This window comes from Pollicipes pollicipes, unplaced genomic scaffold (assembly GCF_011947565.3).
Source record: "Pollicipes pollicipes isolate AB1234 unplaced genomic scaffold, Ppol_2.1 Scaffold_3447;HRSCAF=4054_pilon_pilon_pilon, whole genome shotgun sequence".
In the NCBI taxonomy this organism is placed as follows: Eukaryota; Metazoa; Arthropoda; class Thecostraca; order Pollicipedomorpha; family Pollicipedidae; genus Pollicipes; species Pollicipes pollicipes.
In genome coordinates this window covers 18,791,300-18,815,227 of record NW_023596297.1, presented here as the reverse complement: position 1 = coordinate 18,815,227, position 23,928 = coordinate 18,791,300, and the positions used below count along the sequence as shown (strand labels likewise).

General features: G+C 48.4%; 1 protein-coding gene across 1 annotated transcript; it reads right to left on the bottom strand.

Moving 5' to 3' along the window:
• Positions 1-2,058: 2,058 nt before the first annotated feature.
• On the bottom strand, positions 2,059-19,262 carry LOC119092234 (uncharacterized). The gene is made up of 5 exons (XM_037215207.1): positions 19,243-19,262; positions 8,418-8,746; positions 4,411-4,552; positions 2,738-2,845; positions 2,059-2,266 (listed from the first exon to the last, which is right to left on the bottom strand). Exons 1-5 carry the CDS (start codon positions 19,260-19,262, stop codon positions 2,059-2,061), a joined length of 807 nt encoding a protein of 268 aa, XP_037071102.1.
• Positions 19,263-23,928: the final 4,666 nt, after the last annotated feature.

Here is a 23,928-nt window from a genome sequence, read left to right as displayed (position 1 = left end):
CAACTTTTAGTTAAAACGAGTGATTCACATGTGAACATAATGAAGCAAGCATCAGATGTGATGAAAGAAGCTCACTTACAAGTATTGGTACACCTTTAAGTGGAACAGGCTCTAAGCCACACATGTTGTTTCTAGTAAATATGCTCTTTCACGCGTCATGGTTTCATTGCCATGAAGCGTTTGTTGGACGGCACTCACATGTAGTTTTTCATTCTCCAGAGAGGTGGGTGTGTACTGGATGTGTGCTGAACCAGATATCGTTAGGTGCTCGTGTTCTGACCCTTTTTCATCGCGTTTTTGTATATGCATCCCTTAGTTTAAGATACTTTAGTCACATACTCTGTTACACGCAGTGCTTATGTTATTCGATTTCAAGTCTTGCTCCCGTGAAAGCTAGGAAGGATGTGAAACTTCCTATATTACGTATCACAAAACGCAATCTGTGATAGTTCATGCGTCCCTTTTACCCCCATCTTGCTTCATCTTGCGTCCTCGCGACTCCGCCCGTTTGTTCGGGGCGGACTACATGCGTCAGCCACGAGTGGGCCGGGGCTGTAAACTGTGCTTAGTAGACGCTCTGAGCCCAAAAGTCACTCATGAAACCATCCAGAATAAAATAGCTGAAAGCAAAGTGATTCCAGCGGGCTTCAACCAGCGTTGGACATAACGGGACATGGCCAAACTCGCAACTCGGTGATGGAGTTCCGGCTTAAGCCCGGCTTGTGAATGTCGTATGTTGAGTTGTATGAATGAACATAAGAATATTCCTCAATTACAAGATTATGACGTCATTGGTATCGGTGATCCGTGGTGATGTAGCCACAGTGCTGTTGGTACAGTCAACGGCTTGATGGCGCACCAGTGCTGCGTGTGGCTGGTGTTTATGTCATTGCAGTCTGCGACCAATGGTGTTGATGTCAGTGCAGTCAGTAACCGGTTGTGTTGATGTCATTGTGGTCTGTGACCGGTTGTGTTGATCTCAGTGTAGTCTGTAACCTGTTGCGGTCACATCAGTGCAGTTTGTGACCGGTTGTGTTGATGTCAGTGCAGTCTGGTCGGTGATGTTGATGTCAGTGCAGTCTGTGACTGATGATATTGGGGTCAGTGTGGTCTATGACCGCTTGTGCAACATCGGTGCAAATTGTGGCTATTGGTAATGGTGATGTCAGTTATCAGCGTAGTTGGTGAATTATGATGATGATGTCAATCATGAAGGTGGCAGTAGTGGTGTCGGTCCACTTGGTGGGGATGATATCAGACGCCGTTGTCGTACACAGCCGATTTATTGATGCATGAGACAATACTCACTCCAGATATTTCGCAGGTGGCCTGACGGGCACCGGTAGGATACAAGTTAGGGCACTTCGTCTGCAGTGCGGACTGGTGACAAGATGGCAGGAACATTTGTGGCGAACGCCCAGACGCATCGCATTGCACGTTGTCACATTGGGTGCATAACCTCGCATGACGATCCCATGGGGTTTGGTAACGCTATGACCTCCTACACCAGCGGTGTCGTTGGTGGTCTGTCTCTTTTTCTGATGCCATGACATCCTGCGTTGATAATTTAAGCGAGACCATAGAGACTAGGCAAATTGTTCGTTTCCCACTATACCTTGGTTACCCTGGTTTGGCTGCCTTGCGGAACGGAACGGTACTCTACCAGTTGATTTGTCCCTGATCCATCTACATTATATCAGTTACAAAACCACTGGATGACTATCGATAAACTCTCAGGCGTATCTAACCTCAGGCGTATCCGTAGCAAATCTGTCTCTCAGGTCCAAAGCGCCACGCTCGCCAACACGCTATCCAAATAAATTACTACGAGACTGGCGGGTCTGAGGTGCTCATGCCAGACTGGCGGCTCCGCTGGATCTAACGATAACAGGCGATCCAGTGGGCGTGCCGGTCAGCACCACTCACACGCACACACACACGCCGTCACACGGCGTCGCACGGCGTCACACAGCCGGCGCGTGCCGGCAGCTTCGGCCGGCGGCCGCCACGCGGCGCTGTCGTCGCCCGCGAGTCAACTAAGCTCGGGCCGCGAGCCGGTCACGAGACGACCGCCTCGTCGCCGTGGTCAGCCAGCGCGTCCAGAATGCTGCCCGTGTAGTCGGAGGCGGAGTCGATGGCGTTGAACAGCGAGAGCGGGCAGCTGGGATATGCCAGGTGGCACTGGCCGACCTCTCGTCCACGTCGCTCGGCCGCTAGCAGGCCGGCCACCTCCGCCGCATCGGCATCCTCCAGACGGTGCGACGGTCTGAGGCGGGGGAGCGTGTCAGCCTGCGGTCCAGGCGAGGCGTCGCAAGCAAGGCGCCGGGGTAGCAGGAGCTGCAGTCGGGGCACCTCAGTATCGACTGGTAAGACAACTGCATCGGGAATACGCTGATAGATAGCATCACCATGCGTCTGAGCCTTTTTAACTTTAAGCGAAAACACTATTGGTTTCGACTGCATGATCATGGCTACAGACGTATGATTCCTGGCTTTAAACGTATGGCCAAACTCGCAAGATTCATCCCGACATGTCCGCTTTTCAATGCAGTTGCTGATGGCCGGGTTTAACGGCTTGTGGTGTGAACACTGCGTCGGTTTGCAAAAGACCCTGGCACCAGTGAAGGACTGCTTTGATTCATATGAAATTACTGGATCGGCTTTTTCAGACACATGACCCAGTTTGAGTGCTGGGACTGCGCCACCGCCTCGGACTGCGTCGCTCCTGACCACTTACGAGAGGATCATGTTGAGGATGTCTCCGATCAGGCCGTCCCTCCTCAGGGGAGCCTCTGCCACCTCGCAGACGGCGCGCTGCAGGCAGGCCTCTCCATCTGCGCCGAACCTGACAGCAGACAGCAGACGGCGGCTCACGGACGGCACGGCACAGCACGGCTCGGCGGCACACTACAGCACACTGCTGCTCTGCCAGCGTCAGCACTGCAAGACGTGACACAGAAAAACCACGATCAAATACCGGGCAGACGTCGATAAACACAAAGGCCATAATGTGCTGGCGACGTGTCTGTGCCTCGTGAATAAATGATAAGGGTGGGCACGAGACTGAGACTCGCAGGCTTAGATGATATGAAGCTGCGCCGGTGCTTCATAGGACTGCGTGAGCCTTTATCGATGTTATAAAGTTACGGCTAGTAATGGCGGTTGACCAAACTGTGAAAGCTTCTCAGCAGCGCTCACTTTGTTGACGATTTCAATTATCCATGTCACTTCTCGGAGCCGCCGATGCAAACAACCCGTCTCCATTCATTTACATTAGTTCTGCTTTGTGGACCTCTTCCCGAAACATAATCCCCTGTTCGTCATTTTCTATTGGTCTCCATCCACTCATCTCACCGATAGTGGTCTGCTATTTCGTAGTGGTTACGTAACCACACGACTGAAAGGAAGACGGTGATGCTTGCGTCATGCCTGCTTTATGACACGAGTGATTGCGACCATCAATGTGCACAGCCACGTCCATTCAAACGGCGCTGCAGCTGAGAGGCCTTTGCAGCCTCTGCGGGCGTCTCTCATCACTTATATAGATATAGTCTGGGGTTGCATGGCGCCTAATGAAATGTGGTTGAAGAGTGTTTGACATTGGTGGTTGTTAGGCAATGGACATATTACGACTGCACAAGTGAAACTTGTAATGCCAATGCTGTTTGGTTCTCTCAAACAGCGCAGAAGTGGCAAAACTTTGATGCGGAAAAGACTCAACCCCGGTATGTCATACTTTGCGTGTCGCCAATCGCGGATTACGGTGCGACTAAATAGTGCAATCACACCAAGCCTTCACTGGTTTACAACCCTGATTCGATTGCGGCGTGAATAATGATGTAGTTCATCCGTTTCATCATCGTGTGTCATGTCATCATTACATCATGTGTCATGACATCACCCATCATGTGTCATGTCACCATCGCATCATGTGCCATGTCATCATCGCATCATGTGCCAGTCCATCAACACATCATGTGTCATGTCATCATCGCATCATGTGTCATGCCATCATCGCATCATGTGTCATGTCACCATCGCATCATGTGTCATGTCATCATCGCATCATGTGTCATGTCATCAACACAGCCAGATGCTGGTGTTAGCGCATTAGTGGTTGGTCGCGTCAGTTGGTCGGTTCATACCGCCACATCCGTCGCAAAATACGCGCCTAATGCCACTGAGCGGCTACTGCAATGGCCATTGGTGATAAAGCTCAAAATAAATATAAACCAAGTTAACCGCAAAACACTGCATTAGACCATCAGAAACAGAGTTGCTGGACATTGTAACTGTATAGATAAGTCACGTGAATCTCACAGCTCATACAATATGCATTTGTCAGCCCAAAGCCCATATGGAGCTGAAACCTTACCTTTAAAGTGATGAAGACGGTAACAAAGGACATACCTGGACACAGTGGACTTAAACGTGTTGTAGATGACTTGCTTGTCCATCAGCGTCTTGGACGACGAGAGTGACCTACCGCTGGCATCCACTAGGTTGGCCGGTGGCGTGTACATAATGTCTGTCTTGACCAGTATGCGCAGACCTGGCGATGAATCGGCATCAGTTACGGGTGCACGCGTTCCCACCGCCATGGTTGACGGTATTCGCATGCTTGATCACATTTTGAACGGTTCTCACTGATGACTGTACGCAAAGAACGCATGAAAAGCAGAGGCATAGAAGGCGGCACTAAAAGCCCACCAAAAACGTTTGCAACTGTGTTTTAGGGATTAATTCCGCTGTCATTGCCGGTTAAAACACGGCTGGGGTTGAAAACTGGCCATCAGACTTGTTACGAGTTCTTGATATTACGGGGACGTAATACCGAGTGGTTGACGCGTCGGACTCCCACGTGGGGGACCGGGCTCAAATCTTGGTTGCGCCGTGGCCCTTGAGCGCTAATATGGCCAATGCAGACGCTGACGCTCCATAACACGGACGTGACGACGTGCGTCACGTTCCCTTAAAAAGGGATCTTGATACCTCGATACACGCGTGGTTGGATTCGAACATAATGTCGTTGGATAGCGGAGCCTGGCAGCCGTCTGGCATACCGCGGCAGTGGTCACCTTGGATCCTGCCGCGGCGCAGATTCGTTCGCCGCCGCGGAGAAGACCGCCTTATCTCTCAGCACCAGATGGCGGTGCAACTTCCACGAACAGTGTTATGTCCACCGAATTCATATTCCGGCGTGGTCGCACGAATTTGCTCGTCCCAAAGGAGCAAGGACGGACGGACACAGGACGGTGTATTCACACACGCGCTCGCCAACATTTAGTATCGCCCATCGCGACACATCCGTGCAGTTTTTCCTTGCACGTACGCGCAACAACTCGCAGTCACCAATCAAGAGCTGACGAGTTCGGTGTCTCACTTAACTTGATTACTTTCCCACTCGGTGTTTGCGTGCGTGTAAAAGTAGCGGTGAGGAGATAATAATTTGTGCGTGTAGCCCGGGGTGATGCGATCCTGGTGTCCCGCGCTCACGTACCGGTGTAAATAAGCTCACGTTCATGTGCAAGCACCCGTTTCTTTACCGTTTCTTACAAACTTTTGGGATCAGCGGCAACATGGCGTAGGGGGCACGCACATCTGTTCACATAACTCGTTCCTGCACCTCCTGCAGCTGACTTAATGTATATCAGTTAAAAAAGTGATTGAGTCAAAGGATATTTTATGTCCGATGGTGATGTCTGCAAGTATATTTACCAGGCCTGGCCCAGGTCCGGGCCATCAAGTTTGGCGCTCGTGGGCACCGAGCTGATAAAGCTCTATAAAGCACGTCAATCATTGTCCTATCTTCATAGTAGGATTACTTCTATGACTCACTATCTCTATCGTACATCATACACACTCTATTCGCGCTAAATTCATCTCTTTCGGCTGATTTGCTAGAAAAGCCCTGTTGAACCCAAGCAAGCATTAACTTGTACAAGATATGAAGGCCCAATTTTTCTCAGCCTGTTTAAAAATTATTGCTCAGGGGTACGTGATTTGCAAAGCAGATGAATGTGTAGCCTCCCAAATTAAAAGTATCACCCCCTTCCCCGAAAAGATATGACACCCCACGCGATAACCAGCATCCAGCCGGTAGCAATGCCCTGAACCCACTGCGTGTGTGCCCCCTGCTGAGAGGCAGGACACGCGAGCTGCCCACTGGGCCACCGGGAGGACGGTGTCTGGCGCCGTCCTCCTGACGGCGGGCGGTGTGAGGACGGCGCTCCGGGAGGAGTGAGGCACAGATAACCCTGAGGAAATCAAAGACGTAACTTGCGCATCTAAATCCCACTTAAGGCAAGACAAATTTTGGACTTTGCAACTCAGCCTCTCGTTCTCAACCCAGGCTGCGTGAACCATAATTGTTGGTTTGGTGCGTGCGGAAACATGCGTCTAGTCTTCGGAACTCAGTCACGAGTTTGAGCCCAGGGATCGATCCAGAGGGGGAGGGAGTGCGGGAACTCCTTTCGGCCCCGAAGGGGCCCATGAGCTCTGTAGGTGCTCATAGTCGGCGGAGCAGACGCCGTTCTTAATCACAAAATGCTACAAAATGGACGTGTTCAGGCTTCCAGGCAATCAATAACAGTCCCAAGTGAAGGTGGAGGGCCCACGTATAGACAACAAAAATTGACTTATTGAGAGGATGCTGATTGGGAGATTACAAAACTCATTACACTGTCCAGAAGCCCTACGCTGTTTCCGGAGGCCCTATATATCCACTTGTAAGGGGAATCCGATTGTTAAGAAACCTTTTAGGTTGGCCTTGTTTTTGTATGCATTGCTTGAAAGGCCACGCGCTGCTGCTAGGGCAATCTTCTCAATAAGAAGACCTTCTACGGATTCTTCTTACACGCCCGAAAGGCTCTATACACTACAGCCGGGTGGCCCATATGTTAACCTGCCAGGACATTCTCGGCTGCTCACGGCCCCTTCACGCTGGTCTCATGGGCGACACGCTCGCAATATGCTCGTCCGGGGCCATCCCAATTCTGTCTCGAGTACTTCCTACTTGAGTGAAGGGTTCTACGCAGTTGTCGGGGGCCCTATCTGTTAACCTGCTCGGGCACGCTGCATTGTTCGGGGGGCCCTGCACGTTGGGTCTTGACATTCGAATGCATGGCCCTACGCTTCTGTCGGGGGCCATCTGGTAGACCGCCTGGGTATACTCGATCTTTCGGGGGCCCTCCAACCGGGGTCGTGGACGCTTCTTCGTGTCTCCTTACGTCACGCAAATGCTGTGACCTCAATGGTCGTGCACTATCCAAGGTAACAAACATGATCACTGAACATTCGTGTCTGACTTATGTTAGCACGACACTTGGCGTCAGCGGACAGCATCTGGCCCTCAGCCAGTTTAATGTGTTGAGTGCAAGCTTCGAATACGATTCACGGTTTGTGCTACATAGCACAGTAGATTGGGCAATGTTACAAGTTATGAAGAAAATGAGACTGGGGATCGAATAGCTGAAGAATAGCGCTGTGCCCGAGTCAGTGAATGCAAGTGAAACTTACAAAATCATGTGCAAATGTACAAGAACGCCACGAGAAAAGGTAGGCACATACACAACACACACACACACAGGATATCCGGATTCAGCGAACACACACCAGTTAACAAGCTACCTTTCGGCAGGTTGAAGCACTACAAATGAGTCCACACATCCGCCATGGTGGCAAATTTGGCATGACCAGTCTGGCAACGACTTAAACGTTATACAAACGTTCCATGACGTAATGAAACGATGACGTATTGAAGAGTGCATTTATTTAACAGTGAAATTGTATTAGCTTGGGCAGTCTCTTGCATGTAAAGGCGTGCCAATAATTGCACGTGAGCTTACTTCACCATAATTCATGATTGCCTCCATACCTTCACATATGGGACATCCCCTTAAACTGCTCGTATTTCGCACACACAGCGTTAAATAATATTTGTGAAGACGCATCTGTTTGAGAAAAAAATAGTTTGTTGGTTTTGAACCAAAATCATGCTTAGAAGCATGTTTTGCTTAAAACCAACAAACCAAAATTTTCAAACAGATGCGTCTACACAAATACGATTTACCTTTGCACGGCATATCTGGCCGAAAGTCACTCATAAAACCTGTGTCGCTTGAAAATTAACGATAACAACTTTTTAAAGTTTTACAACTTTTTAAGAGGAAAGTAAAGCTCAGCTGGGCGAAAAGTCGTATTACACTCGTAAGGCGTTGCACAAAACTCGTAAGGTTTGAGCCTGGCTATCGGTCAAGGCTTTCATCGCCACCCGCGGAATTCGCCGCGAGAGATTTTAATGCCAAACGACCCGAGCTGTTGGATGTAAGGCAACGAGACCTTTGCTGGCCTGGCTAGGATAAGCTTGGCCAGCCAACGTCCGGGGTGCTTTGCGAGTATCAACAGCCCGTACTTACGCCCCATGTGTTCGTTGTCGTACAAGTTGAAGGCCACCTTGGGTTCAACGGCAAGCAAGAAGCCATTGGGCAGCAGCAGCTCCCGCTCGTGCTTCGACAAACAGCGTCCCGCCTTGTTCTTCTTCTTGCACTCGACGCTCTTGCCCTTCATCTTCTCATTGGAGTTCTCGGGCTTGGCGGGATTGCCCGCGCGCTGGTACGGCGAGTCCTCCCAGTAGCCGTGCTCATATCCGCGCTGCTGGTGGGCCGACTGCTGCTCGTAGCTGTTGAACGCTGTATGCCCCTCGACGCTCGCTCGCCACCGGCTGCCCCCGGTCGGGCTCCCAGCGCTGGGTGTGGGGGTCGTACCGCCAGCTTACGACGCCGGCGGCCAGCAGCAGCAGCAGACAGGCGACAGGAGCACCGCCGGCGGCCATCGCACCCCTCGTCATGTCAGCACCAGAGGTATTCTCTCACGGTGTATGCTCGGAGCCCCGCCGCCGATACGTGTCGGGCGCAGTGGGCGTTCGAACTGGCCGCCAGCCGTGGTCTGCCGCCCGGCAGCGGGTCGTCTGGCGTCTGGCAGAGCGTTCCGGGCGCCGCGCCGGTGGAAAGCTGAGTGTGCCGGCAGCTCCGGCGGCCGGCGGGCGCGGGCGATCGACTGGCCGCCCGTCGGGGATACAGCCGACACCCTGGGCGCTCGCGGCGCTGGAGGCCCCGTGACCGGCCGGCGATCGCATCTCAGCAGGGCTCGCCAGCCGTCGACACGGCTGCAGTGTGACCTGTGTGCCGCGTTACCCGGCGCCGGCGGAGAGAGCGTGACCTGGTTACATAGGCCGGCCGACCGGCGGATCATTCGGAGCACTGCCGGCGAGGGTGTATCCCGCCCCACGCCCTTGCGAAACGCGACTTCAGAGAAGAACGCAACATATAGCACCGTCCTCACTGGCGAGGACTGTGTGTGCAGATACGGCGCACACGGCTGTGAAGTCGCGCTGCTGCGCCAGGTCGGCCTCGCGGACGTCAAGTGCTGAGACGTGACGTGGTGGCATACAAAGATGAGCGGATAGGCTGCACTGGTGTCGCCTCCAGGACCAGGCCAGACGAACATGGCTGCAAGATGCCCGGCTGCAAGCTGATGAAACATTCAATACATACGACTGCAATTAGTCAGCTACTCCGGGAAAAATACCTGCCGAGCACCACTTCCCTGCTTAAGGACGCCGCAGGCTCAGCGACCTACCACCGGGGGCGCCGTGTAGCAGTCCTCCTATTGCGATGAGAGGACTGCCATGTCCCGACAATGCATTTTCGAGATGGTATCGGGCGTTAAGTTCCGCTAGCCCGCTATCTAGAATTATGTCTTTATGACCTTATCTCCTAGAATTATGGAACCTTGCCAAACAAGCAGACGCCATTAACCACAGCCAGCAGTTAATGTATTCTAGCTATGAGTGTTGTTTAAGGTGAGTGCCAGGCCATCGGGCCGCATAAGCTGTTACCAACCAGGCGCATCGGCCGTAGTAAACTACTGGGCGCAGCAGCCGGCCGCGATACGTCGCGATTCAGCTACTTGTCAACGCAGATAATTGCAAACGTGTCTAGCAGGTTGGTGTGTGCAAACATACGAGTGGCTCTTCGAACACCGAAGGACTCTTCAAGTCAGCAGTCAGTCTGGTTCTGAAACTAATGCTGATTCACAAGACCATTTAGTTAACCAACCATATTAATCACACCTAACCAATAATTACCAACCATCCATGTGATAGAGAAATTATTGTTCCGCGTGAGTAAGCTCCTGAAATATGAAACAAAGATGATGATATAACCAAATTAACGAAAATAAACAACATCAAAACGGGGCTAAAATGAAGAGAACAGAACGGAGGTGAGAGTGGCAAGATTTGCATCATGTTCCAGTAGCACCAGGAATATTTACTCTAAGCCTATGCGCCGGATCGCAATCTTGAGTCACTCAGCTGACGCACAGCGACGCCCTCTATCGTCTGCGTACTTCTGGCCGCTGCATGTGCCTTCGCGCCTTGGGATGAGCGCAACAAAGGCCCATGTCTTTTTGCATATCCCTCTAGACTATTGTGATCGACGGACATTTGTTCAAGTTCTCACAGTGAATGTAACCAGACTAGGCGGAATGCTTTGCTGCAAAACATGTTGCGTCTGCTTGCCAGGCATTTCCTAGCGGTGCGAACAGAGGTGCAGCCAAAATCTTGGTAAGGAGGGGGGCACAGGATTGACAAGCCTTCATAGAACAAAATCACCGGATATGGCTCACTTGATTTCGAGAGGCACTTTTTCTCTTTCTTCTTCTTATCTTCAGATACAATTTTGTTGTTTTGAAATACAAAAAGCGAAGGAAAAGGGCCTTAAATAACTGCGTAAGATAAAAGTCGCCCGCGCTGTCCACTTTAAAATGATTCGGTGGAATTTTCCTTCACTGACAAAACCCAGAGGCTTTGCCAGAATTTTTCTTGCGTGGCTCTATAGAGATATAGAGGGCTCCGTAAACGTAGATTGTGTGTATAAATAGTCAAAATTGGTATTAGCGCAGCTAGCCCATATTCGTCTGAAAATGTTGAACTTGTTTCCAGAATCGATCAATAACAAAAATTATGTGACAGTTTTTAACATCCGCGCATGCGTCTTGAAGCAAAACGCACGGCGCTGGATGGACACAGAACGCCCGACGTTGCAGTCTCCATGGGCCTCACAGCGTCAGCCACGCGACTAACACCGGGTAGTGGCCAACGGACGGACAATAATGATGGCTCATCTGAAGCGTTAAGAAAGCAATCCGGAAGTGCATGTCACCCGTGCGATTTTATATCGATATTAGCGGACAAGCATTTGCAGCGCCGCGAATTGGTGCTGGAAACTGGTCGTGAAACTTGAAGAGTGATGGCAGAAATTTTTCATATTCCTGTTGCTGTGCCCATTATTCTGTTCACAGTGTATCTTAAAATCATGCAGGCTAAATGAGCGCCCAGCCTAATCTAGAAAAGGTAAAAAACTAATTTTGACAGAATTTCGAGAGCATTATTTCCGACGGTGGTTCTCGCTCGTCCGTCGCTCGCCGCCTGGTGTTACCTGCAGCGGTCGACGCTGTTCGGTTTACGGAAACTGCAATTTCGGCCATCGCTGTTCTTGCTCCTAAGACTACGGTTTCGTAGGCTAAAAACCTTTTACGTAATTTGATTCATTAGTCAATGATGCAAAACGATGCACGCTCCTATGCAAACATGGGTTGGCCTTTTTTAATTTTTTTATTTTTACCTCAATTCGATCGACTCTATTAAACGTCCAGGCTATTCCATTCTGTTAAACTCTATTACATTCACTCTATACACTTGTGTAGACAATGGGTCGCATTTCGTTCATGGTCATCGGCTGAAAGGTCATTTCTTTCCAGTGCGAGGTGTCTGCCGACTGTCATTCTGGTGACATGGGAGCGGGGTTCCCATTGTCGATCCGAAGGCCCTTAGAGGGATATGTTATGCATAGGTCCTAGGCGCCCATCGGGCCTTAAGGGCTAGCCAGACAAAAAGTCAAAAGCGAAGAAGTCAAAGGACAACTAGCCAAAATCAGTTAAAATCAAATGGTAACATAAAAGTCAAACGCCCAAAACACAAAAATGCAAAAAGTCAAAAGGGCAAAAAGTCAAATGACAAAAAGCCGAAAAATAAGTCAAACCCAAAATGTCAAAAGGAATAAAAGGTCAACGGCAAAATTTAAAAGCACAACAAGCCAACAGCAAAAGTCAGCTGCTTAAAAGCTGAACGATAAAAGTCAGCTGTAAGAAGTAAAAAAGGGTCGAGGCCTGTGCATCTCATTTACGTTCAGGCTGGGCTTCCTTTAAATGTCAGCATGGCCCCTTGCACGCCTGCAGGGACCCTTCTGTCGTGGGTATAGTGAGTGACGGCGTAGCAGGGAGGGAGCAGCGGGACATCAACCATCCCCATATTTCAGTTAGCAGATCCAAGTTCGCGTTTCTGACCCTTTCTGCATTAAGTCGCACATTGACTGAGGCTTCTACATTAAATGTGTCTACTTACGTAGTCCACGGAAAACTTTGCACCTCTTCCCATCTTAATACCTGTCTATACAATTATTGAAAACATATAACTTTATCGGACAGCTTGATAAAACCAGCCGACCACTTTTAACATGCAACTGTCGCTTCTCACGACTTAAACCTGTTTAATCACAAAGGTGGCTGCAAACAAGTAACAGGGTCCGTTTACAAATATTAGTAAGCACCTGACGTGTGATTTTCACTTTCATTGGTCTTAGTAATCCGACAAATGGAATTAATCACCTGTGTCTACCCAAGACTCGAAATGACTGAGGAGCGTGACACACTGTTCAAATTAGAAAAGTATGGCACTTTTCTGAGGGGTTGGAACAGAGAATGGTGGTAAAGTTATAGTGCGGGTTCTCTTGCCTTCCTCCCATCAAAGCTCAAAATACCCATTAAATGGCGTCGCCCAGGAGGATTTTCTCCCAGGAGGCCCCATTTTGTCTGGAGTTCCCGAGACCACATGGAAAGTTCTTCCGTAGCTCAAAATCCGTGGCATCGGTCGTCTGAGAGCAATGCTCTTTCAGCGCCATGGTCTTCTATGTTTAAAGGAATCTAAAGCAGATAAGCTAAAAGTTATCACATTCCAAAAAACCCTCGTGAGTTGAGACCCTTTACCAGCGGGTGTAGCTTTCTATGCAGCAGCTGCAAGACACTATATCGCGAAAAATTATCCCGTGTTAAGACGCTTGCCCACGGGCGTGATTTCCTTTTCAGTTAGGAAAGGGGCTCCAGCCCTCCCCCCCCCCCCCTCACTTGGGTTTTAGTGTCCCAAAACTTTGGATAGAAAGTGGGCCATATCTAGAGGGAACCTCAAGGCATATTTTGGGGTAGGTCGGGTCATTTTTCACTGTTCAGCCCCCCCCCCCCAACCATTTTGAGAAACCACACCCCTGCACTTCCATCACGCGGGAGGCCCTTTTTATCCAAAGATGGGGCGCGGCCTGTGCTACTTTCGCAGAGTTATAGAGTCGATAAATGACTTTTCCAACTGGCTGAGCGCGGCGGACTCTTTAAACCCTGCCCCTTCCTTTAGCCCTCCTTGCGAACGACTAAACAGAGGCTCGCGGTGCGTTTTGAAGCCCTGTTAAATCAAGGAAAGTAATTAGCCTGCCTGATGAGATAGCCTGTTCTGTCGTTGTCAGTTTTACATTCAATTCCTTTGACTTCTTGATAACTGACTTTTGATTTTGCCTTTTATCATTTTTTAATTTTAGCTTTTTGACTTTTGTCTGCTCGGTTTTGTCTTTTGACTTTTAAGTTTTTGACTTTTATCACCTTTGACTTTTGTCTGTTTTGACTTACCGCATTTGCCTTTTATCCTTTGGACTTTTTGCCATTTGACCTTTTGTCCTTTCGACTTTTTGGCTTTTTGCCGCCTTGCATTTTATTTTTATCCTGTTTGGCTTTCCTGCTATCTGACTTTTTGCCATTTGACCTTTGTCCTTCGACTTTATTGACTTTTTGTCCTGTAAGCGAGCATATGCCCCTTGTGTTCCCTCCTGGCGGCGCTGCGTGCAAACTGCCTGCACTGGGCGCAAACTTCTTGCGAGATGTCGGGCGCCACATGTCGTTCCAGTCGTGAATGGGACATGATGTTGTGTTAGTGACGTAGTGAGTTGCTGATCAAGAGGGGAGGGGAGGGGGAGGGGAGGAATTATGCCCCTTGGGCACCAAAGGAACCCACAGACACCGAAGTGGCCATAACTGGCCGAACAAATGCAGGGTTTGAACACACAGCGCACAAAATAGACGTCCTTTGGCTTCCAAGTGACCGGGTTTCGCTTATTAGGAGGGTGGTGGCTGGAGAGGTTGCAGCGTCCATTGCGTTGTCCAGGAACCCTACGCTGGTGCCGGGAAGCCAATATAGTCACGACTTAATCGCAACGATGGGTTTGACCGATTGGCTTTCAATGATTAATTGACATAATTGTCATGATTTATTGCCGTTCTGATGACTCAGACACACGCACAAAGTCTTGCCTGAGGAACATGCACCAGTCGCCGGCTTTGGGCTTGACGACGCACTCAGCTGCTGGGGCTATGCGGCGTCCCCTGTCCCTGACCCTGGCAGGAAGGGCGGGCACTGCGGGGAATTAAACCTCGTACCTCTGGTTTCCCAGACGTGCAGTGGTTAACACATACATTTTAATCACTCCGCCACAGACACTGAACTATTTCAGGGTGGAGGTAGTCGTAAAAATACAAATTAATTGATGTCGTATCGTAATTACGACGAATTACGAACCAGCAGAGACGGACGTGTTTTCTGTATGTCATAACGTTCTCGACCTGCTTTCGACACAACTTATTCGATTACAAAACATGATATAAACACGAATTCCCAAAACACGCCACACAAACGTGTTACACAATGAACCGCAATGTAGGGCAGGCGCATCATCTGAATGGGGTCCATGCAAAAGTTATTACCAAGAAAACAAAAAAACAAACGAAAACAAAAAGAACGAATGCGTCCTCTTCAAAACTTTACCGCCACAGACGTAGCTTAAGGCTTCAGCTGTCTGCAGATGTCAAAGTCTTAGCATCACTAGCCTCTGTCAGGAACCTCAGTAGCCTCTGTGAGCAACTTCACTGAGCCTAAGGCAAACGAGCTTCAGTTTCGGTTTACTAGTCATTCTGCTGCTGGCTTCTCAGTCAGTCAGTGCTCGTCTGCGCGGTTATGCAGCACAGTGTTTGCTGTGTTACCCCTGACCCCATCATCCGATCGTGAAATTCCAGTCCAACGGTTGAACTTTGAGTCGGAAGAGTTTTGCGTAATGTTTGACAGGGCTCGTCCTGTCCTCGGAACTCAACTGACCTTGAGCGACCGCTACCACCGGCCGCAGGTCATCCCAACCAGGAGCAAACAGAGGCTAACGTAAAAATCACGGCATGCAGGGAATGGGGCTAACACGTAGTACGTGTCCCGCGTCGAGTCCGAGCCCAAGTCCGACTCTTCTTGCTGTGACAACTCCTAAGTTGGCGTCCGATTCCGGTTCTTGGGGTTTGGTCCTCGTGCGAGACCGTGCCGCAGTCCTCGGGCCGTGAGTTCGTGTCCGTCGGGTTCCTATGGGATAAAGTAGCGCAGGTATCCGACCGGATCGTAACAGATTGTCATAGGTTTTATCGCCAAGGATACAAATCGTAATATAAAAATCGCGTCAAACTTGAGGCTCGTTTACACCACGCTGATTTGTTGCAGAATTCGCTGGAGATTGGCGGTCGTCCAGCAGTTGTGGACTGAGGATGGACTACGTAAAGCGCATACGTAAGCACACTTTGCGAGCCTGCAACTTTAAAGCTCGCAGGCTTAAATTGCTCGAACAACCCGAGGTGATACCTCTATCGCACAGCAGCTGAACTCTGCAAGATCTGCAGAAGATTATGCAGTCGTCAGGTGTTGTGAGCTGGGGAGGTACCACTTTTAAGCTCTCTTGACCAGCGTTTTGCGGGCTTGTAGCCTTAAAAGGTACACCTCTATTCTGCAACGGCTCACGGCTGCAGTGGATTCTGCAGCCAGTTCGCTTAGCGTAAGCATAGCTTTATTACACCTAGCACAAACTATAATTGCAGCCACAGCTGGCATTGACCGACAGCCCATCGGATCGGCACCGAAAAGGTATCGATGATCGGCACGCCCATGATGGTCTCGCGAAGAAAACAGTGTCAACTTAAATCTGCCGAAATCAGCCCGACTCTCCCATGGTTTTGCGGAAAGATTGAGGGAGGGATTAGTATCACGGATGGACTGATTGTTCGAGCCATCGCCTTTGTCTGGTATGTTACCATGTGCACAACGTTTCGGCCAGTTAACTCGCCGACCGTATTCAGGAGTTGCTGGGTCCTGAGAAGAACTGGATGATGTTTGGCTTTCAGTCATATATGTGCCACAACCAGTATCAGTCGATGTGAAATCAAAATTTTCGACGGAGTTGTATACCAAACCCAACCACTCAGGAGTCATTTTTCATCGTTTATCATCTATCCCATCCCATCATCCACTCCCACACCAGCGTCGGCAGAAGTCTGGATCTGACGATCTTGGTGGGTTTCTCACTCTTCCGTTTGTCAGTGAGACTATGTGCACAAAAGCAGACTCTGTTGTAGGGAAATGCGAGCTTGATATATGAGTGTCATGCCATAACAAGAACGTTCTGCAAAACCGATTAGCTCATTAGACATATTCTGAACCTGGGTATCCATCTGGTAGGCGAGTGTTTACTTGTGTGTTTGAGATAGAATATGGCTAAAAGGACAATGTTTGCGGTCTGCTGTTGTATATTGTGTTTCATGTGCTACATGTTGGAGCAAGTTTGAAAATGTGTCTACATATGGGAGTCAGAGCGACCAATTGGACTAAGATATAACGATCACATACCTATTGCCGAAAACAAAACCACTGACGTCACTACAGGCGACCGCTGCGTCATTGTTCATGACTACCAGATCTTACGTAGTGTGATTTCTCTGCCGCATTCGAACTTTGCATAAAAACCAAGGATCATTCCCAACGGAAAAATTTGTGGATTTTTTTTCATTCACTAACTGAAACCTTCGTTTAACAAAACCGTCTCGTCATGGCGCACGTAGTTAGCTTGTAGATCCTGAGCATTGCCAAATCGCTCATTAATCCTCTTTTTTGCATGAGAGTGTCTAAACTGTGATACTATCTGTTAAGTTTGTCTGTTGCAAATGAATATTGCAGCATTTGCGTACTTATTTACTCTAGTGTGTTTTGTTCGTACTCTTTCTTTTTGAGCTTTGTATGCAATCTTGGGCTGTACCCGCAAATTCATAGACGAAAATGCTACCTAAATGTTTTCAAGACACTCAATTTTGTCTACCTGAATTATATGCACTACATTTGCAGTGCACTGGACAACCTAAAATACATTCTTAATTTGCCAGTTTTACCAAATCCCAATTACATGGCACTTCTCCTGCGCTGGCGGGGAGCAAAAAGTAAAGCAGATATTAATGCACAAGAGCAAAAAAGTTAAAATGTTAAAATGTAAAAAAATGTTAAAGTTTCCTTGCTATCAAATGGCCCACTATGACGTTGATTTGGTGGTTAGGATGTGTCATAAATCTCAAGATGGTACAGTGTTTTGCAACGCAAGGTATGATAAGTATCAAAAGGAGTTGGGATGGCCTGACTAGAATAATTTCATCCGTGATGTTTATTAAGTAAGCTCTATGTTTACTGAATTTTGGGTCGCAGACCTTGCCCATAGAAACAAAAAGTTCAAACACCTTATCTCATGCCTCAAACATATCATTTCATCTGATATAACCTATGCGACGAGGTAATATATTTGAGGCATGGAGCAGTGAGTAAAAAATGTTTGTCAATGGGAGCAAATAGGTCAATAGCATCGGTGCTCAAGACAGTGGTATTCCGTGCAAGTTGGTGGTCAGGGAACTGATCGTTGAGTCTTGTCGGGCACTCTTCTGCATTTCTGAGGTGAGCTGGGACGTAGGTTAAGAAGTTGATTTAAGGTTCTACCTAAGAGCCAACCTCATGCTGGCAGGTTTTTGAAGAGACTTTGGAGAACGACAAGCAGCGGTTGGAACACAAGGTCAATGCCTTCATCAAAGGGCAGTTAATGTACAGATTCATCATCCATGAAAAACTAAATATTACCACCGGCGACGATGTGAAAGAATCCACCAGCATTTCTGCGCGCAACGGACAAGAAGACCGACGAAGAGACAGAAAACCGAGCAAGTCACTTAACTGACAGTGATCATACAGGAATAAGAGCAACCAGACGTGCCCCCAGTCTGCAGATGTATACCTGTCGCCTAGTGTCGTCAACTTACTTTCAAAAGGCCCGAAATTTGCCAACACAAACACCATTAATAATGTTATTTTGCAAGAAGTTGAAGCAGGGTTGGAACGTTTGGTTTCGGAAAAAAGATGGAAGGGCTTCTCCTTCAGAGGAATCCACCACACCTCACCCCCAAAACACCTTACCCGCGCCTCTTCCACCTGATAACCATCACAGTGAGCTATACAGAAGGCAGCTCGCTTCCAACTGCTGAAACTGGTCTACCAAAAACTTTCGAATACGAAATGGCAACGATCCTGCCATGACTACGTTTGCCATTTCATCAGAATGCACATCCCCCCCTCCCCCCCGGGCACACCACGGACCGGCATTGCTTACAACACTAAAAAGCGAAGATTAACACGCGTTCGGGTAAGGAGTCAATTTGGCCCCTTCAAAAGTTCTTCCAGATGGATTTCCGGACAGCGTAGTGCAGTCATGCCAAACTTTACGGGGCTATAGGCAGCTAAATAACAGCTTTTTTGGTAAATATTAAATATGCCATAAGTCCCTGACCTACTGCATGTCAAAACCAGGCATTAAGTAACAGTGAAGGCCATTTCTAGGGAATTGTTCAATCTGACGCAACACAGTAGTGTTAGAAAAGGCATTACATCTCTGAGATAGCTTCTGAGGCAATGCACTAACTGAATTTAGAATTACAACAAATTCATTTGGTTTGCGGTCAGTTATGAAGTTCGGATCGATGCACAGAACTAGCCTGCTTTTTCTGAATGGCTTGCGTTATGGGATAGTTTTTGGTGTCTATTTTCCATTTTTAATGACAGTGAACATACCGCTTAGCGTAATCCCTGGCGCTGATTTGGAATGGTAAAATAACAACAATGTCGTAGTGTTTTGGTCATCGTGACTTTTAAAGGTCAAGCAAGGTCACTGATCTTCAATGAACATTACTGACCTTTTGCTGAGAAAAGGCATCTGGGCTCACGGTAGCTGAGGCAGTCACGTGAGGAGGACTGAGGGGCACTTTTGACATCAATCTGGAGTTCGGCCTTTTGGCCTTATTGTACCCCAGGGTCATGATCCAGGAACCGAAACTTGTGACATAGGTGAATTGATATGCAGACCAATCCATTCAGTGACTTTGGTGTCTTGAGCTATCCTAGTTTCCGATGTCTCAGCGGATCAAATTGGCCCCCTCACCTGAGCGAGGAGTATTCAACCGGCCACCCGCGTGCGTGTTAATGATGGCAGATTCCGGCCTAACCTTCCAGACTCAGTGAAAAGCAGCCTGCATCGTCTTTGGACCAAACTGAAGAGCATTTTAGGTCATTGAAAGAAACTGGTTCTATACGTGTATAAAAACCATCCGAAAAGAAGCCAAACACTTCGGGAGAGGAACTAAAAGGTTAGAAGTTACTGAAAATGAAAGAGGGCATGAATATGAAACCGAGCGAAAAACGTAAGGTGTTGGTTTTTTGGATGGAAGCAACGTACGTTAGCAAAGTTACCAACATGCTGCAGGATGATACCAGTTTCAAAAACCGTCCAATAACCCAACAGCAAAGTTTGAAGACAAAGTTATATATATATATATATATATATATATATATATATATTTTAACACGCCGCAAAAAACAACCTTTTGAGTGTCCTTTTACCCAGCAACTCCAGAAAACCAGTTGTCTATGGGCTACCAGAGAGCCATGTCGCGGGGGTATCCTTCCGGCCTATTGCGTCTGCTTGTGGTGGTCAGACTGAAAAAGGCATTGGTTCTTGGAAAGCCTACATACCGGCTCCTCCCAGAAATACAGAAGAATGCCTGACAGGACTTAACGATCAGTTCCCTGGTAAACAGCCTCCACGGAACGTCAGGCTTCAGCACTGACGATGTCAATCCATATGGCAGCATCCCGCTGGCGGAGACGGTAGCGACGGTCACCGATTTTATTTGTCAACACCAGAACGGTAATCATATTTGTGGTCCCACACCTGCGGGCATCACAAGGCGTCATACACGCTGTCTCCAAAAATCTTTATATTTGTCAATGATAGCTACAAACAGCAACTCGATGTTATCACCCATGGTGTCATCTTATCACCGATGGTGATAAGGTGCCACCATCAGGTGAGGAGGTGTCGCCTGATCACCCATGGCACTGCCTTGGGTGATAAGGCGACACGTCCCGTTGCAATAATCTTTAGGCACAAATTCGAATAAGCTGTCATTACCAACGCAAGCCTTATTATCACGACATATACATTGACAATTTCACAAGCGTCTGGACTCACTCACAGTATCACAGTAGCAAGCTCACATTAGAGGACACACCTAACCCCGGGCAGCTTACATTCCTGTATGCGCTCGTGACGGTGGATCCAAGATTAAAATTCCTACAGAACTCTTCGTCAAGTCTGGCCATTCCGGAACAATCATCCATAACACATGAACCCGTCCTAAGTCAAGAAAAGGCCGCCATCCGTTCAGAATTTCGACGTGCTATGAATTTATCTTCAAATGCCACTGCAACTGACGCCCTACGTAAAAATGCAAACCTGTTCGAAGCAGACGGCTGCTCCAAACGACTTACGCGTCGCGTTCATCGAAAAGCCACACAACAACATCATCTGTATAAAGAGCGCCATGAAAAACAAGAGTAGTGGGAAAATCATCATCAATAAGAACGTCAATGTCAACACTAAAAAGAACACCATTAACACTAACGAGGTCTAGACTTGGACGGTTTTCATACGTTACCTTATTTGGATGAATGTTTGCGTGTTAAGATGATATCAGTTGCTCTGCAAAACCAGAATACTTTGAAACGCGATCTAGTTTGGTCGGCTTTCTCGCAACTTGCATGTCCACCCGGAGAGCAAAGTGTGATGCATGCATGTCGGGTTTGAAAGGTAAATGTCTGACATCTGGTGGCGTGCATTGCAAAACGTGTATGACATGAGAGGGTAGGGGCGAAAGAGTGTCGTATGCTGCCGTTTTAAAATACCCACTCGTCTACGGTTTAACGACCATGTCCTAAACGCAAAACAAACAACAAAATTCCTGAGCTTCCGAATGACGATCATTTCTTTTTGCACATCAAAGTTATGATATTCGCCCAAAATTCGCCCCTTGACTGTTAAAGTTAAAAACAAGAAAGACCACCGCCATTGTAAAAGATGTCAATCAGTTCAAACAAGTAAACCGAAACCATTCAATTAGAAAGACATATATGATCCTGGAAACTATTATAGTCTTAATATGCATAGAGCCAGTGCATTTTATCGCCTGTAATTAATTGCAGTTTATTCGGTCAAAGTGAGCGAAATGTGTGCCGTTTGATCACCTGTGTGCTGGGGGAAAAACCGCTGACAACGCTGGCAAGTATCTGGTGCTCGCTTTATGTTTGAGCCTTTCGATTTTGTGAGTAAGGTCGGTGACAGAAAATTCATTGAAAATGAACTTATTCACAAACTTCACGCATAATATTGTTGCAAGCAGGCTGTTCTAGTTCCCTGTCGTAGACTGTGTTCATTCAAAGCATTCTCACGCCCTTTTGTGCCCTGTTTTTAGTATTTGTATGTGCTCTTTATCAGACTGCATGGCGCAAACAAAACAAAGGATGCTATATTGTGCGCCCCCGTGCTGAGTACTTCCCCGCATTTTTTCACCTCAGTTTTAAAATTTTACTCCAGAAAAGTCAATTTGGCGATCTGACGAACCAGGAGACAGTGATACAGAGAGACAGAGACGGAGGCTGTGAGAGACAGGGACAGAGACAGAGACAGAGACCGAGACCGAGACCGAGACCGAGACCGAGACCGAGACCGAGACCGAGACCGAGACCGAGACCGAGACCGAGACCGAGACCGAGACCGAGACCGAGACAGAGATCGAGACCGAGACCGCGATCGAAAGAGACCTTCCCTCAGATGACCCAAGTTGGGCAGGAGGCTTATTTGTGAACTTTGACCAACGTTATTTTGCTTGTTGGCGCCGGTAACATCGCTTCCAGCGATGCAGTGTTGACACGCGCATCAACAGCGTTAAGAGGACCTTACTTAGCATTTCGAAAATGACACACTCATGATTACTCGATCTCACTGCCCGTGTACTACATCACTACACAGCCCAGATATGGAATAATTATCATTCCAACTGAATGGGGACTCTATTACAAAGGGTCCTGATTTCATCCTTGATTGTGCTCTGCGGGGCGCTTTTGGGGGTCGGGTCTTTACGTATCATGTCTCGCCTGCATAAACCGGATGTGACTCCCTGCTGCAGGCGAAAATGCCTTTCTTATCGTACACGCAGTCACTGGCACCGTTTTCGGGCAGACGTGAATTTATGGCGTGGATCACCGCGAAGGCTGAACCCGTCGTGTGTGTAAATTTGACCGCGTTCCACGCAGCTGTCTGCACTGTTTATCTGCCCAAAAACTGAATAGATGACAGACGGTGGTGCATACGTAATGACAGACAGTGATACATACGTTATGACAGACAGTGATATACACGCTATGACAGACAGTGCTACATACGTCACAACAGACAGCGATACATATGTCATGACAGGCAGTGATACATGCCTTACGACAGACAGTGATACATTCGCTTTAATTTCGATTATCGGTGTTCATATACTATTATCGTATATTGGGCAGGTGGCTCCCGCTTGTTTCGACGCCCAATGAGGTGACGGTGTTGGTGCTGCTAGGATCGCCCTAAACAAAGCAAAGTCGATTTGTGCATCCGTGATGCGAGAAGTATTTCAGCCAAAACTCCTCGCCCATTTCGAATTCATGGATCGCCACATCCAGTGCCAAGATGCATATACATAGTGTTTGCCTTTATCATTTAGGCAATGCACATTTCGCGCATACAATACCTCGAGGATGTCGTCACCTGCAGGAGGCAGGTGTCTCCCGCAATGCAATCCTCACTTCATCACGCTTGAGTTTTCGATATATGCTTTCAAGGGCGGCGGCCTGATGGGTTGCTTTGTCTCTACGACGTTTACGGAAAGTGTGTCGAATATGTACGCAAATGCAAATGTCACTTATCGCACGCGCTGAGGTCGTCACCGGTGTGTGGATCCGAATAACGTCGTGGGTCATCACAGGGGCGACTCTCCCGTGGAAACTTCGCCTCCACGTGGCAGCTCTCTGTACTGTGCGTCTGCGAAAAGAAATGTGTCCGAGATCTAGACAGACGACTCTCAAAACTGGCCCATCAGCAGGCGATTGCCACTTGCTTCGCAGGCGTAGGAGACGCCGGTAACGCCGAGAGCGCCGGCCAGCGGCGAAGCATTCGGGACTCAGCAAAATGAGATGTAACTCATGCAATATGTGAGCCTTTTGGCGCGATACAACCTGCATTAGTTTTTGGTAGGTATTTCGACTCGGGTCTCACCACATGAGATGAAACTCAGTGCAAATATGTGATTTTTGGCGTGGTCCCTGCATTAGTTTGGTAGGTAATACTGATTAAGAATTTGTGGAGCGAGTGGTCACGGGGCGTAGCCCATGAGCAGTGGGTGGAGTGGGTAGAGAAAACGTACCCATGAGAGCCTACTTACCCATTTACTCAACCCATAACCATCCGCTATAATCCCTAACCAGCTGTGCACACCGTAACAACTCGT